This window comes from Vanessa atalanta, chromosome 27, assembly GCF_905147765.1.
Source record: "Vanessa atalanta chromosome 27, ilVanAtal1.2, whole genome shotgun sequence".
NCBI lineage: Eukaryota > Metazoa > Arthropoda > Insecta > Lepidoptera > Nymphalidae > Vanessa > Vanessa atalanta.
In genome coordinates, this window is record NC_061897.1 from 3,319,934 (window position 1) to 3,337,262 (window position 17,329).

At 31.8% G+C, this 17,329-nt stretch overlaps 2 protein-coding genes across 5 annotated transcripts in view; one reads left to right on the plus strand and one right to left on the minus strand.

Moving 5' to 3' along the window:
• Positions 1-4,248: 4,248 nt before the first annotated feature.
• Positions 4,249-9,707, minus strand: LOC125074255 (LHFPL tetraspan subfamily member 2a protein). The gene is made up of 5 exons (XM_047685538.1): positions 9,413-9,707; positions 8,271-8,389; positions 7,467-7,577; positions 6,381-6,494; positions 4,249-4,694 (listed from the first exon to the last, which is right to left on the minus strand). Exons 1-5 carry the CDS (start codon positions 9,586-9,588, stop codon positions 4,552-4,554), a joined length of 663 nt encoding a protein of 220 aa, XP_047541494.1. The 5' UTR covers positions 9,589-9,707; the 3' UTR covers positions 4,249-4,551.
• A 508-nt stretch (positions 9,708-10,215) lies between these two features.
• Positions 10,216-17,329, plus strand: part of LOC125074453 (cullin-1) — a 42,056-nt gene continuing 34,942 nt past the window's right edge. Inside the window, exons 1-2 of one of the 4 annotated variants that reach the window (XM_047685823.1) lie at positions 10,216-10,446; positions 15,079-15,301. In XM_047685823.1, the coding sequence (XP_047541779.1) occupies positions 15,236-15,301 (66 nt within the window). In that variant the 5' untranslated portion in view covers positions 10,216-10,446; positions 15,079-15,235. Of the gene's footprint in view, positions 10,447-10,579; positions 10,732-10,847; positions 10,995-15,078; positions 15,302-17,329 lie in introns of those variants that run through there. The other 3 variants (XM_047685824.1, XM_047685826.1, XM_047685825.1) reach the window with 3 other exon arrangements.

A 17,329-nucleotide genomic window follows, 5' to 3' on the forward strand; every position in this document is an offset into this window, starting at 1 on the left:
GTCAACAATAACCATGTGGGATAAAAATAGATACTGTGCAAAAAATTACTGCGTGGAATGATGGCAAGAATGCTTCAGCGTTCATATTACGTTTATAGCCAGAGGTTAGAACGCGTGCATCTTAACCGATGATTTAGGGTTCAAACCCAGGCAAGTTTCAAACCAACCACTGAATTTCATGTGCTTAATTTGTGTTTATAATTCATCTCGTGCTCGGCGGTGAAGGAAAACATCGTGAGGAAACCTGCGTCTGTCTAATTTCAACAAAATTCTGCCACATCTCTTCACTTCTCCTCAAAAGGGAGAGGCCTTAGCCCAGTAGTGGGAAATTTACAGGCTGCTAATGTATGTAACGTATATTTTAGTATAGTTTATCTACATTATTAATTAAATTTAAACAATAACTGAATTAGGCATGTACCTACTCAGTACTCCTGTACATCGACGACCTGTAATTATGTTAGCATAGCTAGATTCTGATACATATATTTTAAAATTGTAAATTAGACGAAACACCTACAACTTTTAATATTTATAAATTCCTCATAGTTTAATCACTTTTACATATTCAATACTAGCTAAATCTGCGGCTATACTCGCTCGAATTTAATAAAACTATCTATACCACACAAGAATGTCCTTTCCCGGGACTCAAACTATCTCCATAACAAATTTCATCTTAATCGGTTCAGCGGTTTAAGCGTGAAGAGGTAACAGAGTTATTTCCGCATTTATAATATTAGTATAGATGTTAACATTTGTAATTTTCTTAACCATCTGTATCTTCATTACCCTATTTAGTATTTTTTTTTTATCATTCTATTCAAAATTAACCTATTATATAATTTCTTCTTAATGTCTACTTGGTGGTAGGGCTTTGTGCAAGCCCGTCTGGGTAGGTACCACCCACTCATCAGATAATCTACCGCCAAACAACAGTACTCAGTATTGTTGTGTTCCGGTTAGAAGTGTGTGTGAGCCAGTGTAATCACAGGCACAAGGGACATAACATCTTAGTTCCCAAGGCTGATGGCGCATTATTGATGTAAGGAATGGTTAATATTTCTTACAACGCCATTGTCTATAGGCGGTGGTGACCACTTACCATCGGGTGGCCCATTTGCTAGTCGGCCTACCAATACCATAAAAAAAATAGTCTTTACTGAAGGGCTGCGATTCAAAGAGGAAATGCTTGTTTTTCTATATTATATGTAGGCGAACTGACAAATGGCCAATTTTGCTCACTTTGGCCCACAGGCCAAGGACACATATCGTCTTAAAACATAATATAATTAATTTAATTAAATACTTTATTAATAACAACAAACTAAGCAACGTTGCCATAGTTTTTTGGAGATGGTTATGACTTGAAGTACTGACTTTGCTTGCGCTCTATTTGGCCTTATCATCGCCGGCTGTTCATCACTGAGTCTTTACAATTATTTACACCGAAAATGCCAAGGTCTTGCCATTAATTGCAAGTCTTTAATTTTTTTTTAGGCTGCCAAAAATTTAAATGCCATGGTAATCTTCTCTGCTTTGTTCCAACTTTACTTGATGTACCACCATTTAAAGGGTTTACCAAAAGCCAAACGACTTAACCATCAATGAAAGGAAGACTTATAAGCTAATTTTTAATTTATCATCACTATAGCAAAGTGAAAAAAAAACGAATATAGAACTGCTAGAAAAAATGCTTATAATGGACCTTGTAATATTATCATTATGTCACACATTTTACTGAGTTGCAATAAAACGCCTTTATAAATTGTATAATTTATTTATTAATAACGTCTAAAAATACAGACAGTATAATCATTATAAAAATAATCTTAAATCTATAGCAATATTAAAAAATGTATATTTTGTATAATAAATGCAGTATTCAGAACGAGTGAATATTTAATATGTTAAATATAATCTGTTGTATAAACTAAAACTGTCATGTTGGCTTACAGTTGTGTTGGTAACATTTAAAACCGGTGTCGAGCGAAAAAATCTGAAGCGAACACAACGATTCAAATATTCGTCTCTAATCCAAAATTGTCTTTGTTGCATTTGCAGTTGAATCACTTAGAATTTTGAGTATTAGTGCAAAACATTAATTAAAAGTATAACAGGCCTCATATAAAAGAACCATCCCTATTACTAGTGGTGACTCCAGGATCGAAATTGCTATCCAAGTGGACATGCTGCTATCATTCTCGCCAACATTGCAAGAGGTCATGATTTGTACAGTAACTATTTTTAATTTTAATTGTATATTTAAGGTTAATATTAATAATTCTTATGCTCTCTCTACACTCCATAAGTCTGTTGTTTTTTTTTAATCCTTCGCTTGGAAAATACAAAAGTTTAGCCATTCTTATCTTACAACCTATTAGTATTGAGCACAGACTACAAAATAAAAAAAAATATTATTGACATTATTTGTCTTTTGAATTATCTATATAATTAAACAAAATTTCAAATCGCTTTTATACGTCATTGATATATTCAATTAATGTATAAAATGTTATATATTCTGTTTTGTTATATGAATAGATTATTTACCATTATATACTATATTAATAAAATAAATCTATCTATAAAATATGTATAATATAGTTTGTATATTGTATAAAAATAGTTTAGTAGTGGTTAAACTTAGTCTAGTTTAAAAGTATCATAAGGCAGTACATGGTTTTTTAAATGCAAAAGTGCTTTCTTTCGTTTTTTTTTTTAGTATATAGTAATAGCACAGGTATTCAATTACAATGCTTTACAAATTTCTTATCATTATTTCGCCCATAAAATCACTTTTGCATAATCAACTTAAATATAATTTATTTTACCATAGGAATCAAAAATAATTTAGTTTCTTTTTCTATATTAAAACTAAAATACAACCAACCATTCGAATTTTAAAGGAACGAAATAAAAATAATACTGGTTTTTTTTTTAAACAATTAAAGCCAAATATGTTTTTCATCTATGGCAAAGACATAATCAATAAAAAAAAATATGGCAAATGCTCACTCTCCTAGACAACATAATAATATTATATATGTATATTCTTATATGTTAAAATATAATCTTAAAAACTATGTGAGTATTACAAATTAAAAAAAAAAAACGATTTCTTTGATATCCGTGACTATAAAAAATGTCAAATTACGAATCGAATAAAAAAATATTCAAAAATGGAAGCCATTTTCAGTCTGTAAAATTGAGATTACCATTTTTTAATGAAGTCATATCATAAGAATGCACCATATCTGTGTCCTCCTTAACTTTGTAGTATAATATATTTTGAAATACAACCGATTGTTCGGATAGATGTGATCTTATTACCCGCAACAACAATATGAAAAAATCCGCGCGTTATGAGAATGAGATCGAATTTTTAAATTTAAATCGAATATAAGTTAATGCATCAAGGTGCGTTAGCAAAAAAAAAAAAAAAATTGGATATAAAAACAAAAATTGTATATGTACTAAGGACCTAGTCGATGTAGGCAACTATGTTAAGGGTGTTTGTATGAATGTCTAATCAACTTCAAGGATCATTTCACGTAACTAACTTAAAAAAAGAACCTTTATATTCAACTTATTATATTATTTATCTAATCGCTAGAGTAATGTTGGGTAAATACAGCGACAGCATTAAATCACCCAGTAAATAATTACGATCAGAAATACAAATAATTAACAACTTGTCTCGCAAGTATCAAAACGGTTTTGCTGACGCTACCGCTAGCAGTCGTATCTCAATTCCAAAACGTCACATCTCATTCTGATAACGCGCGGAGTTTATAATGAAACGTTCATGATCAATTTATCTGTTTAAAAAAAAACAGTTATGTAGGACGGATTATAGGGGATTTTTTAACCAAGTAAAGCATATTTGTACCGTGTTTTGCAGAACGTACCAACCTACAGGCCTAATCTTGTGAAGATTCAACTGAGAAAACCATTTTTACAGTAACGATAACCCTGTTAAATTAAATATGTATATGACTATAATATTATGCCTATTATTCAAAAGACATTATTTAATTTCACAACTTTGCTTTTCTCATTTAAATGTGCTTCTGAGTTGCCACTTTACTGCCCAACACGGTCCATATAGTCCCAAAAATGTCGTATAAGGCCGAGACAATAGTCATCAACCACAATGTTGGATTAAAAAAATTACCAAGGATTTACAAGCGGTCACACTTAACACTTTCATTGGATTTGAAGTCTTAATATTCGAGGTTTTTATTATTATTAAACTATATCGATATCGTCGAGTCTTATAATGTTTTAATTTTAAGTCATCAAAGACCATATGTTTTTATCAGTCAAAATTATTTTAGGTTAATCTTATGTATTTTGAAGGACTGTGAGAACTCACTTGTGAAACGTATACCGACTTACCGTACGCTATTTTGATCCTTATACACTTGAAATTTAATAATTCTTACAATCAATGTCGCTTAATGCTTTATGGAATTTCACGACGGTTCGTTGAGTTTTGAGTTTATTCTCGCAGAATAGAACTGTAGGTTTATAATTGATTGGGACTTATCAGACGAGGCATATGAGCTGTTTCCCTTCATCCATCTGGAACTGAACTTTATCTGAGTTAGCTGCTTTGTCAGCGGGTTTGGATAACGCACTGGCCAGAAATACTTGAGCTACTCCTATAGCTGTCACGAAGAGGGCCCATCCTGTAATATATAAAAAATTTATCTGTTAGCGATTTGTTTCGTTAACTTAATAAATAAAAAAAACTGGTTGGTAGGGCTTTGTGCAAGCCCGTCTGGATAGGTATCATCCACTCATCATATATTCTATCGCCAGACAGCAGTTCTCCATATTGGTGTGTTCCGGTTCGAAGAATGAGTGAGCTAGTGTAACCATAGGCACAAGGGACATAACATTTTAGTTTCCAAAGTGGGTGGCGCATTGGTGGAGTAAGGTATGGTAAATATTTCTAACAGCACCATTGTCTATGGGCGTCGATGACCATTTACCATTGACTCGTCCGCCTATCTGTAAATAACCTATATAAAAGGCCCATGTCCATGCTAAGGTCTCAGTTTGAGGAGTTTTATAGCGTATTCCATAACGCTGTTCCAATGTAGGCTACAAATGGGTTTTTCGTCCCACACATGCAAATCAAGAAAATGAAAACTCAATGTCAGTTTGTAAACTTGTAATAATCGGTTAAAATTCAAGTCTTCAATGTGTGTGTTACATTTAAACGTATATATAAATCATAGAAAATATTCCCTATATAATATGCAAGTCTACCTGTTTCTTATATGAAACTGTTATTCCTGGAGCAGACTTAGTAATTGATTTAGTACTTTTCCCTTTACTAAAAACGAATGTAAGTCAGTTCAAGGTCAAAGTTTACTTACATTAATTCCTCTATCCATTGATACGTGATAATATCGTTAATTACGTCGCGTTATGTTTGTGGATTTACACGAATAGAATTATAAAAAAATTATGAAATCTGAATTTTGAGAGTAGAATTACTGGAAAGGAGAAAAATACTTTATTCAAGTAGACTTTTACAAGGACTTTTGAATCTTTATTTTAGTTATTAAGATTATTATCGGAATGTAGATTCTACCGAGAAGAACCGGCAATAAACTCAGTAGTTCCTCTTTTCGAAAATTTAACATACAAAGATATGAAAGTCAATAAGAATTAACTCCACGCTTTTTAATGAATGTTTTTTTTTTTAAATTATATGAATTTATAAATCGGCAAGGTCAAAAAGTTTTGGAATTTTATAATAGAAACGAATACCTTGCCCCAATAAGTGACTTTGCGAAGCGAACTTGTATTCCTGATAACACGACCCTAGATTCTATAAAAATTGTAATGACATAGGAAAAACGGACTACAATAACGAAATATATATTTATACTAGCCGAACCTACGGCCCAGTGGCGTAGCTATCGTAGGGCCAGGTGGTGCAGTGCACCAGGGCCCCGGAGCTCAAGGGGCCCTCTAACCTAAGCTTTGAATAGAGATGATGTATGGATTTAGCCTACTAATGATAAGTTCAACTCGCTGTATCCTATTCTTATTCCTAGTTATAATTTTGAAAGGCAATATAAAGTTAAAGATGGAGTGGAAAGGGGGGGTGAGGGCCCGATGATTTTCTATGCACCGGGGCCCTTGCCCACCTAGCTACGCCATTGCTACAGCCACACATTTGTAAAACTATACCTACAGCACAAAAAACACTTTAACCCCTCGAGCAATGAATTAAAAGCCTATGTCCTTTCTCTGGACTCAAACTATCTCCTCACCAAATGTCATCTAAATCGGTTCAGCGGTAACATACAGAATTACTTTCCGTATTTATAAAGTTAGTATGTCCTGTCATATATTACCGATCGAACATTCTCCGGGTATATACGGCTCCGAGTAGTCACCGCAGAGACGCTTCACGCGGGACGCGCCCCAGCCCCACGGGTAGAGGAGAAGGCCCAGGACTCCAAAGAAACCTGAAAAAGAAAGTACTTTTTAAGCAAAGGAAATTTGGACAAAATAAAAGAACGCAACAAAATACCAGTATATAAACATTTACAAAAAAAAAAATGTGTACATAATTTATTTCTCTGGAAATAAGTCTACTTATCCACCACGTGAAGTGGGGGAGTCACCAGCAACGTTACACTAGAATCCCCACTAAAAACCCCGCAGTACCCACTCAGTGTTATCGGGAAACGTCATATATCGCTTTCACATACTACAGTGCCACCCCAACCGTTGATTTGAAATATGTCATAGATGACTTTAATAAAATAATTTTGGCGAGGGACTTGTTTAAAAGTTAAGTTTGTGATAGTAAGAATCACCCAGTAATCACATATTCTCACGCTTAACAGCACTATATGGTATTGTTTCGTTCCGGTTTAAAAGGATGAGTGAGAGTTAACTAAAGAACAAGGGACATAACACTTTAGTTTCCAAGGTTGGTGACACATTGGCGATATGAGGAATGATTAATATTTCTTACTATATCAACGTTTTTGGGTATTGGTGACCATTTATGATCAGGTAGCTCATTTGCCAGGCCCTCTAACTATAAAAAAAAAAAAAACATCGCTCCTATATAGAGATGTCACACACGGAAAAAAAGTCTGACATAAATTTTCTATGTTAGCCTTCGCGAGACACCAGAACATATTCCAAGGTAGGACGCATCAGCTTCTCGCTAATTCCGCCAATGTTTTCGCCTTAGTGTAAACGGTTTTGAAAGACTTAGAGACAGAGTTGAACTTGTTTCTGAATGCACTGGTATTTATATTACAAGACGCCGATGCATCAGCCCAGGCTTGATAGCACTTCAGCTTTAGGACAAACCAAGGCTTTGACATGCCACCAACAGGTACCACAGGAGCAGTTGTTATGATATTGTAAACATTGTTATGATATTTTATGAGCATATTAAATAAAAAGAGAAAAATGTTCACCTCCCAAAGCCTGAGTAGCTCCTGCTAGAGATATCACACTCTTCTTAAACACAGATTGCACACAACACGCCAGTACTCCAGCTAAAACTGTTGAAAACTGTATCGCTGCACCTTGAATGAAAAAAATAGTATGTAGAATTTCTCATTAATAATTATTATTTACAGAAGGAATACTGATGATGATAATTATGTTCTCCAGAGGCCATTAGCAAGCGAGATCAACAGCTTAGCGGTGCATATAAAAGTGCTCAAGTGTCAGCAAACACAAGTGATCTAATCCCGGTCTTATAATACTAATGGAACATGAAATCTGACGTGACGTGAAGCAGCGAGAGGAACAGCGACTTAACATGCTTTTGATGAGTTTAAAATTATTGAAAACCAATAAATATTTTTTTGATAAATCTATATACAAACAGACTCAACCAAGCGTTGTTGTGGCTTCATTATTAAAATTATATTATATGTTGATATTTAGCTATGAATCTTCTGAAAAGCCTTGAACAGAATGGTAAAAATTTAAATATTCTGAGGTTATTAAGTGATGCACAGCAAAAAAGAGCTATTGTTTTATAGATACATTTTTCTTATTATATAAATAATATATATAGCAATGAGGTACATATGTATGTGTTTACAGCATACATGCAGGCATAAGAGAGTGTTATATGAGTCAGTCACATAAACACCCAATAACTTATTTGCCAACCCAGGAATTGAACCCAGGTCCTTGCGGTCTGTGGCATTACAGGTAAGCTACTGTATAAATGACAGTTATAAATCACTCAAAAAGAACATACTTACATAGAGATAAGAAAAACAGTGCAGCCTTCCATGGTTTAGGATATACAGAAGAATCAGTAGCCAACCCATACAAAGAGAAGGGTGCACAGTTGTAACGGTCATGTTTCATACGAATACATCTGAAAATAATAATAAAAATACAGTAAACTCTATGTTTATGTAAAAAATCCTTCCAGGAAAATTCTCCTACATCCTAATATTCTAAATAAAAAAAGGTTTCACCTATCAACCAACCTTTATAAAATTTACCATACACATTATAATGTGTACAGGAATATACCACCAACAACAACAAGACAAAACTCAAATAAAAAATATTTGACATCAAATCGGAGCTATATAATTGGCTAAGAGATAATTCTGGTGTTTTGAATATCAATGAAGCTGTTAATGGAACTTTCAATTAAATTAAAGTGGATAGAAGTCATTCCATTTAAAAGTGTTCAATATAGCTGAGTTATTAGTAAATTGCATGTAAATTTAAGGTTTATCTTTATTTCTTCAATTGGAATAAGCAATAGAATAACTAGCACCTGCCCCCTCCCCTTTCCCACCCCCTCTAGCACAAATGGGATTATATGTGAATATGGTCAATTAGGAATGGCAATGGTGTTCATTACAGTTTCCCCAAATATTTAATATCCACTTATTGGTACATGGGTACCAGAAAATCTTAAACTATAAACAAGTTTAAATATGTATCATAGACTTTATTTTGGAATTTCTTTTCATATCAGACAAACTGTATGTTTGACTGTATATTTTTTAAGTAGTTTATCTTAATTTTTAGTCAGATTGTGTGTTATGTAGAAGATATTAAATACATTGTCTTAAGCTATGTTTAATTGTTATTCTAGGAAAGAAAAGCACATCAAAAATATTAAGTTCTTCATATGGATTATTTGAGTCAACTGGTCAATTGCCAAAATTAAAAATATTTGAAGGTAATACAATATCTTCTATCAATGCAAGTTTCAGACTTAAACAACAGACGAAATAATTTTAAAGTAATATTCAATTAGTACAATTTTTGTAGTTTTTATAAAATTTATATCTATTCAAGTTCGTTTACGTTTTATTAAAAGTGTTTATTCAACAATGTATACTAAAATTTAAGATATAAAAATATCAATAATACAAACCGGTTATATATTCCTACGCTGGGTACATAAAACTTTGTTGTATTGTTCTCGTTTAAAACAACAGGCTGACCTAAAAGCCATTTGGGCGTCATTATACCGGTTAAAATTAGCATGAACGCTACTAAACTTAAAAGCAACCACGCAAGACTACGCCCGGTAATAATTACGTAGCACATCGTACAATAGCGTGTTACGGTTGTTGTTTAGAAGATATTAGCACCAGTTTAAGCCAGTTATGGTAATTTTTAAGTCTATGAATACATTAGTAAATACTAAATATACAAATTATGGTTTTGTTGGACATTGGTTGATAATGTCATTGTCAAGCAATCTATTGTCAATGTCAAAGTGACATTTTTTTTCGCGTGTCAATTGAATATACAGAGAATAAATCTGAGGAATCAAATCGTAATATTCAATAAAATACATAACACAATTTATTTATTATTTTATTTTAAGACCTGCTTCTAAAAAACACCATTTAATATAATCATATCCGAAAAATTAGATGATGATAATATGTTAGTTAATTAATATGGAAATAATTAGTTATAGTTTCAAGTTAACAATTTATATATTTTGCTTCTTTTAGTAGTAATATATAAGTCTGTCTATATAAAATTAACAATTCACAATAATTTGTTGGATTTTACATCGTTCCGTTACTTCTAATAGTCGTAAATAAAATGATTGCCAATAACATGTATTAATTTTAGTAGTAAAATTGAACGCAGCTTAAAATATTTCTTTGAGCGTCACCTAGCGTCAATAAACAGTAATCAATATCGTTTTCTCGCATTGTAGCATGCTCGTGCTCTTTCTTATATTTCTTTTCATTTGATGTGATTTGACTGCGTGAAATAGTTTTTAGAAACAGGGCCTATATAAACTAGATTTCACAGCAATGACATGTACTAATCTACAAAAACTTACATAAAAGTAAATGAAGTGAGTTATAACAGTTATTAATTCGTGAAGTGCTAGATTTCAAACTAAAATGTGGTCGATGACAGTGTAAAACGGGTGATCACTACGTAAGTATAATGAAACTAAATTTAGAGTTAACCTCAATTCTACATTATTGACGGCTTGTGAGACCTACTTCACTTGGTAGTATAATAAAGCTGTCAATTGACAGGTAAATTCAGGTGTATAGCTAAAGTTAAAACTTCGTCGAGTAATGAATCAGTGTAATTTAACATTTTAATTTTTATAAAATCGTTATCTTATTATAAATAAAACTAATTAATGTGTAAACGGTGCCATGACAGGGATTTCTTAAAAGGAAAACTGCGGATTCGTCACAGATGCGTAAGGAAGTAAAAAAAAACACGATTTAGTTTGCCCTTGTTGATTGCAAAATCTCGATTCCTTTGTCAGATGTTTTATACTTTTACTTTTCCCTCTTCGTAATCATCGTAGATACCATATAAAGTTTCCCGCTAAATTGTTCTTTTTTTTCTTAAAATGTGGGTAGAAAGTTGAGTTTTGTTGGGCATTTTTACTTTTTCACAACAACTGTCGCTGTGTATATGTTAATAGGACGTAGTTTATGGTTGAGTAGGTCTTTAACTGTTGTTTGGTAAGTTTTTACTGTTTTTGTTAGAACTTGAAATGCAGTTAGTGTTAAATCTTGACATGTTCTCATTTTGAACTTGTGTAATCATAGTTATGTATAAAACAATAGCTAATTTTATATAACATGTTTGTTGCATTTTTTTTAAATGGAGCACAAAGGTATCATGTTATTTTTTTTTAAATAATTAATATAACATACTTAAAGAACCTATTTTTTATATAGCTTATATTTAATAACTATTTAAATCTTATTTTGTGTAACCTTTTAAATAAATTACATATATTTTTTAAATAAACACCTAAGACAATAACCATTGATAACTTTCTATTAATAAAGAAATGAAAGATATACTATTATTATCAATATGCTCTTAATTTATATTATACAAGTATATAATATAAATTTTAATATACTAAAATGTCCAATGCAGTGCATAGATAGTGATAGTGAGTGACAAAAAAAATGTATCCACCATTGTAGCCATGTGGTTGATGCTCCTTCTCCTCAAAGTGGGAGGAAGCTTTAGCCCTACAGTGGCACATTGGAGGGATTTCACTGACTTTAGAAATCTTAACATATGATAGTCAAAAGTAGCTCTAACATTGTTGCTGTTACAACAATGATAAAAGATTCATTGTTAGGTAACTTAATAAATATTCATATAAAATTTTAAACCCAAAATCTAGATTTTATATACTATACTTAAATGAAAATCATTTGGTATATTAAATGTGTCTCCAAAACTGGCTCAAATTAATCACAATATTTGACTGGTCTTTGTGTGCAAGCCCAGCTGGGTAGAAACCACCCACTCATAGCATATTAATAGCCAAATAGCTATACTTAGTATAACTGTCTTCAGGTTTGAAGGGTGGAAGCCAGTGTAACTACAGGCTTTATATAATATCTTAGTTCCTAAAGCTTGGGACTCATTGGCAATGTAAGGAATAGTTAGTATTGCTAGACAATGGCTGTGGGTAGTGCCCACTTCCCATCAGAGGACTCCTTTGCCAGTCTTGCTATAAAAAAAAAAAAACTGAATTTCAAGTAAAATGCTGTTGTCTGTTATGTTGTCATGACAGCAGTAATAATAACATTGTATATGTTGTAGTTCAACCCTTCTTCATAAGCCATAATAATGTATTGTAATTTATACAATAATAACTTAGTAATTTTACGTCTCTAACTCTCTAAGTTAAACAGGTTTTGGTAAAACTTGTATAGGAAATCTGTTTATACATTTTGAGACTTAATGATTAATCAGAATGCAATACATTATAATAAGTTAACAGGTTTTGTATTCATACATCAATCCATCAATAAGATTTTTTTTTTAAATAATGTGACTTATCTGTACCAATAAATGAGATACATATTTTTGTAACTGAAAACAAAGTATACATAAAATGTATACCAGAAGGTCTCATCTTACTTTGCTGGAAAACTGCTTAAATTAGCTGACTGTTTAAATGAGAGCCTATTATTATATATGTACACTAAGATATTAATCAGTCATGAATTATCTATTCATGTAGTGCTCAAGAAGTTAGCAAACAAAAAGACAGAGTTAAAAAGTAACTTAATTATTAAAAGATAACTTAATTTTTATATGTTATATATTGTGGGTCAAATATAAAGTTGTTACCAGCAATTCAATTCCTGGTTTAATGGTCTTTAAGTCCGACAGGACACAGACTATTTTGCCAATGTCATGTAGGATGTAGAAAACAAATGAGATTGATCAGTATGGTTTACATAAAGTAGTAGCAATGTTACCAACCTAAACCTTGTTAATCCTTAACCTAGAAAAAAAGTAACTTAATTATTAAAAGATAACTTAATTTTTATATGTTATATATTGTGGGTCAAATATAAAGTTGTTACCAGCAATTCAATTCCTGGTTTAATGGTCTTTAAGTCCGACAGGACACAGACTATTTTGCCAATGTCATGTAGGATGTAGAAAACAAATGAGATTGATCAGTATGGTTTACATAAAGTAGTAGCAATGTTACCAACCTAAACCTTGTTAATCCTTAACCTAGAACAACACAAACATTAAGAGTTAATAATGACACAGATTAAAAATAATTGTTAGTATTCTAAACAGCTTATAATGAAATATAACATCAAGTGGACTATTCACAAATTAATTTTATTACATTTAATATATTTACATAAGAATTGACTGAACAAATACAAATAACAAAGTGAACATTCAACTTTTATAGAGCGAAGAACATTAAGATGAAGAATGCTGTAAGTGACCAGCAAAAAACACTCAACTTCTTAGCTCAAAGTCCATAGTATACTTTAATTCATGTTATTATAATTTATTAACAATTGGCTAGACAGAAATTGTGGCAGTTCTAATATGCATGATAAAAACAATTATTAAATGGCAGTGTTGCAACTGTCCATGGTCGGTGATAGTCACTTTCCATCAGGTGAGCCGCCTGCTCGTTTGCCACCTATAATATAAAAATAAATAAATATACATAATCAAAATTCTAGCCCCAGAGATTAACCAACCCTCTCCCCCTACATTCAGTGTACAAGATAAAATGTAAAAAGCATTATTTTTATTGGTATATATGTTTTATTGATGTAATTATAATGTTGTTCCTGTTAGTAAATTAAAACTGATTACTTCCTTTCAAATACAAGCAACATTCGTTTATTATAATATATGTATGCAATTATATATATTGCAATGATTAAGTGTTATATAAACTTTTTTTTTTTAATTAAACTGTGTTAAATTACATAAAATCTCTAATTGTCTTTGTGGTTTTCACTAATGTTTTAGTTTTATGACATAATTTAAGCTATATCTATTTTTTATTGGTCTGGTTGCTAGTTGTTTCTTCTGCTTTTTTTTCTTTATGGTTAAAATTTCTTAAGGTGCCAATGGTCTATGACCAGTGGTGACCATTCACCATTAGGTGGCTGGTGTTATTGCTAATGTTTTTAAAATTATTATTTTTTTTTTATCATGAAGTATTTGGCTTCCTATTCCTATGGCTGTTCCTATGGTGATCTATGCTATGATATTTGATACTATACTGACTTCAAAATAGGTATCCTATCAGCATCATATCTAAACAGCATGATAATAATTTGCTAGACTTCAGCTGACCTGACTTCAACTTCAATTGGAAACTTTGGTTGATATCTTACTTTCTGGTTATACATCCTTATGATCGGTTTGTGGGGTCTGACCGTAAACCACTTTTAAAAATCCAATCGGTTGATATCGATCTCTATTCTACTCTGACGAAACCGAAAAGACATCAATTAATTAACTACATATTTCCAACGGTACGAGTGATAGAATTATGACCCGTATTTCGTTACAGTGTAGCTTTTTTTTATCACGAAGAGTTTAATGTTGATTTAAGTGTTGCTCACGTAGAAAAAGAAAAATAACACCAACTACTGAATTGATCAAGTTTAAGCCGTTGATCCGGTTTCAAAATATAAAACTACGTGTTGATATTTATAATCGAATTGCACGTTCGTACGAAGTTGATAGTTTAATTCAAATTTCCATTTTAATAGTAAACGTTACAGCAGATATTTTTAATAAGAAACTAAATTATTCAAAATGGCGTCTATCGTTCTCATTACTTTAACGAATTTGACAGGTCTATAAATACAGACATCTCTTTCTTATGTGTGGGGTTGAAAAGAATAGCCAGTATCAGTGGTAGGTCAGAAAGTAGTAAGAAATTAGTCCATAGCTTAGTCACATTATGCATATAATAGTTTTCCTTGTTGGGTAGAGCGGTTTAAAACGAACTAAAGAAGGTTAAACAGTTATTGTATATTTATAAAATAAGGAATGCATGATAAACCACAACACATTTTATTTGCCTGTTTTAAATCTATTCTATATACAATTAATTTTTTTAAATAAATTTAATGACAGATACGCCAAAGTACCCATGTAGACATACTACATACTTTTTTTTCTTTTCCTGACCATCGATAAAATGTGTTTTTGTAGTACATATTATAATCCATGAAAATAACAAGACGAGAATAGAATGTGCGATATTGAAAGTTTTATTTTTTTTTGTTTCAGGAAAGAACCATTGTGCCGAAAAATAAATCCTGACGCAAAAAAATTATGTTATTGTAAATAACATTATCTGTGATCTCGAAGTGACATAGTATTTTTATTATTTTTTTTATTGTATGAATCGTGTTCAGCTTTAGTGCAATTCATATATGACGATAAGATGAGTTCGATGAGTTCAAACAACGTAAGACCGCAGCTTCCCTTGCGACAGATTGACCTGGATCAGGTAAGATTTTTTTTATTCATTAAGTACAAAACATATTATTTATTAAAACTATGAGGCTGCACAGTGCAATACTTTTGCCTTAACAACAATAATAGGCTGCACGGTGTAATACCCTTATCCTGATAATTAAAAAATAAAGCTATATTTCAAATTTGAATTTGGATAACTTTAAATGAGAACATTGGTAGCAAATGAAAGCAAATATAAATAGACATACATACATACATAGATTATAAATGACGCATTGTTTCTAATATTAGAAATGGTAAAGCTATTAGCTAAAACAATACTATAGATTAAGATACGCTTCAACACGTGTCTCGTGTGTACGTCTGTACGTGTTAATATTAAACTTATAGTATCACACTGATAATATAGTCACTATCATATGTTTAACATTCATATTATTATTTTTTAATTTATGTGTGTGTAACTGAACTGACTTGGCATCTCACTCGTGAATAAATGATAACCGACTTAAGGTGATTTACGTACCGCTATTTTGGTACGCGTATCCTTTAAGTGTGACAGTGTTCGGTCATTGGTCGAGATTCGAGCATAATCATTATTTAAACTTCGAGAAAAACTGTTTTCATGTTTCGATGTTTTTTTTTTAATTCTACTGTTATTTCTTAATGTTTTTTTTTTTATTGATAACCCTAAAGCTGCTCACTAGCTAACCTAACCTAACAAAAAACAAAGGAAAGCGGTTGAAAAACTTGGGAGAAAAGGGTATAGAACTATTTGTCACCTTTTCGTCCGCGTTTTAGTTGTGGTTGTTGGTTTTATGTATATAAATTTGGAGCTTGTGTCCTTTAGGCTTCATACCAAATCTCATCAAATTCGGCTTAGCCGTCTCAGCTCAGACATACATAATTTCGCTTTTATAATATTATTATAAATTATTTAGCCTATTCAAACCACAAGATAAATAAACAACTTTGACCTTGAATTGTCGCGACACCATTGGTCGAGATCATGAATATAATCTATGATATTTATTATGGATTCGCGAAAAAATTGCGTATTGATTGGCGTGAGCGCGTGTGATATCTAAACTAAAAGCTATTTTTTACGATAAAATAAATATTATTAAATATAATTGGCGAATGAGCAAATGGGTCACCTGATGGTAAGTGGTCACCGCCCATAGATAATGGTGCTGTAAGAAATATTAACCATTTTTTACATAAACAATTGAGAACTAAGATGTTATGTCCTTTGTGACTGTAGACTGGCTCACTCACTCTTCAAACCGGAAACAACAATATCGAGTACCTACTGCTGTCTGGAATATCTGATGAGTGGGTGGTACATACCCAGTTAAGCTTGCACAAAGCCCTACCACCAAGTGATGTAAAATGAAAATGTGTATAGGTGGTATTGATCAAAAACTGTTTGTATTGCATAATAAACCATGGAATGTATTGCTCGAAGGTTTGTTTTTCTATACTTCGTCAATGTCGCATATTACTTTCTGACATTCACGATCGTTATCCGCGTCGGGTAGAGTTTGTTCTTAAATAATAGCTACGCAAGAATCGTTAAGTAAGATTACGCCCGAGGTCTTTCCCGGTGAAGAGTTCTTGGTTTATAATATTACGTCTTAAAGTAAATTACTTTAAATCCTATTCGCTGATTTTCGAGATTTAGTAGGAAAACAATAAATTGTTTCAATGTAATACACCTCCGGATCGAGTCTCGTTCGAGTCGATGTAGAAAAAGTTCATAAATTTTCTATGTTGTCTTGGGTCTGGGTGTTTGTGGTACCGTCGCTACTTCTGATTTTCCATAACACAAGTGCTTTAGATACATACATTGGGATCAGAGTAATGTATGTGATGTTGTCCAATATTTGTTAAGATATTTATTATTTATTAATACAAGAGGTTCCTTCATGTTTTATTCAAATGAATACTTGAACTATAAAAGCGGGAATATATGCTTTAATATTTTTTGTAGCAGAATAAGGAAAATTTAATTCGGTTTCAAAAATTTTGCAAGGTCACGAGCGCTGGTACTCAATCC

What these genes read in the sequence shown, in the direction of transcription:
- LOC125074255 (XM_047685538.1), bottom strand. Translation starts at nt 9,588, where the DNA reads ATGTGCTACGTAATTATTACCGGGCGTAGTCTTGCGTGGTTGCTTTTA. An exon ending in AGCTACTCAGGCTTTGGGAG is followed by an intron (nt 6,495 to 7,466) that starts GTGAACATTTTT and finishes TTTCTTTTTCAG; the next exon opens with GTTTCTTTGGAGTCCTGGGC. An exon ending in ACCCGGAGAATGTTCGATCG is followed by an intron (nt 4,695 to 6,380) that starts GTAATATATGAC and finishes TATATATTACAG; the next exon opens with GATGGGCCCTCTTCGTGACA.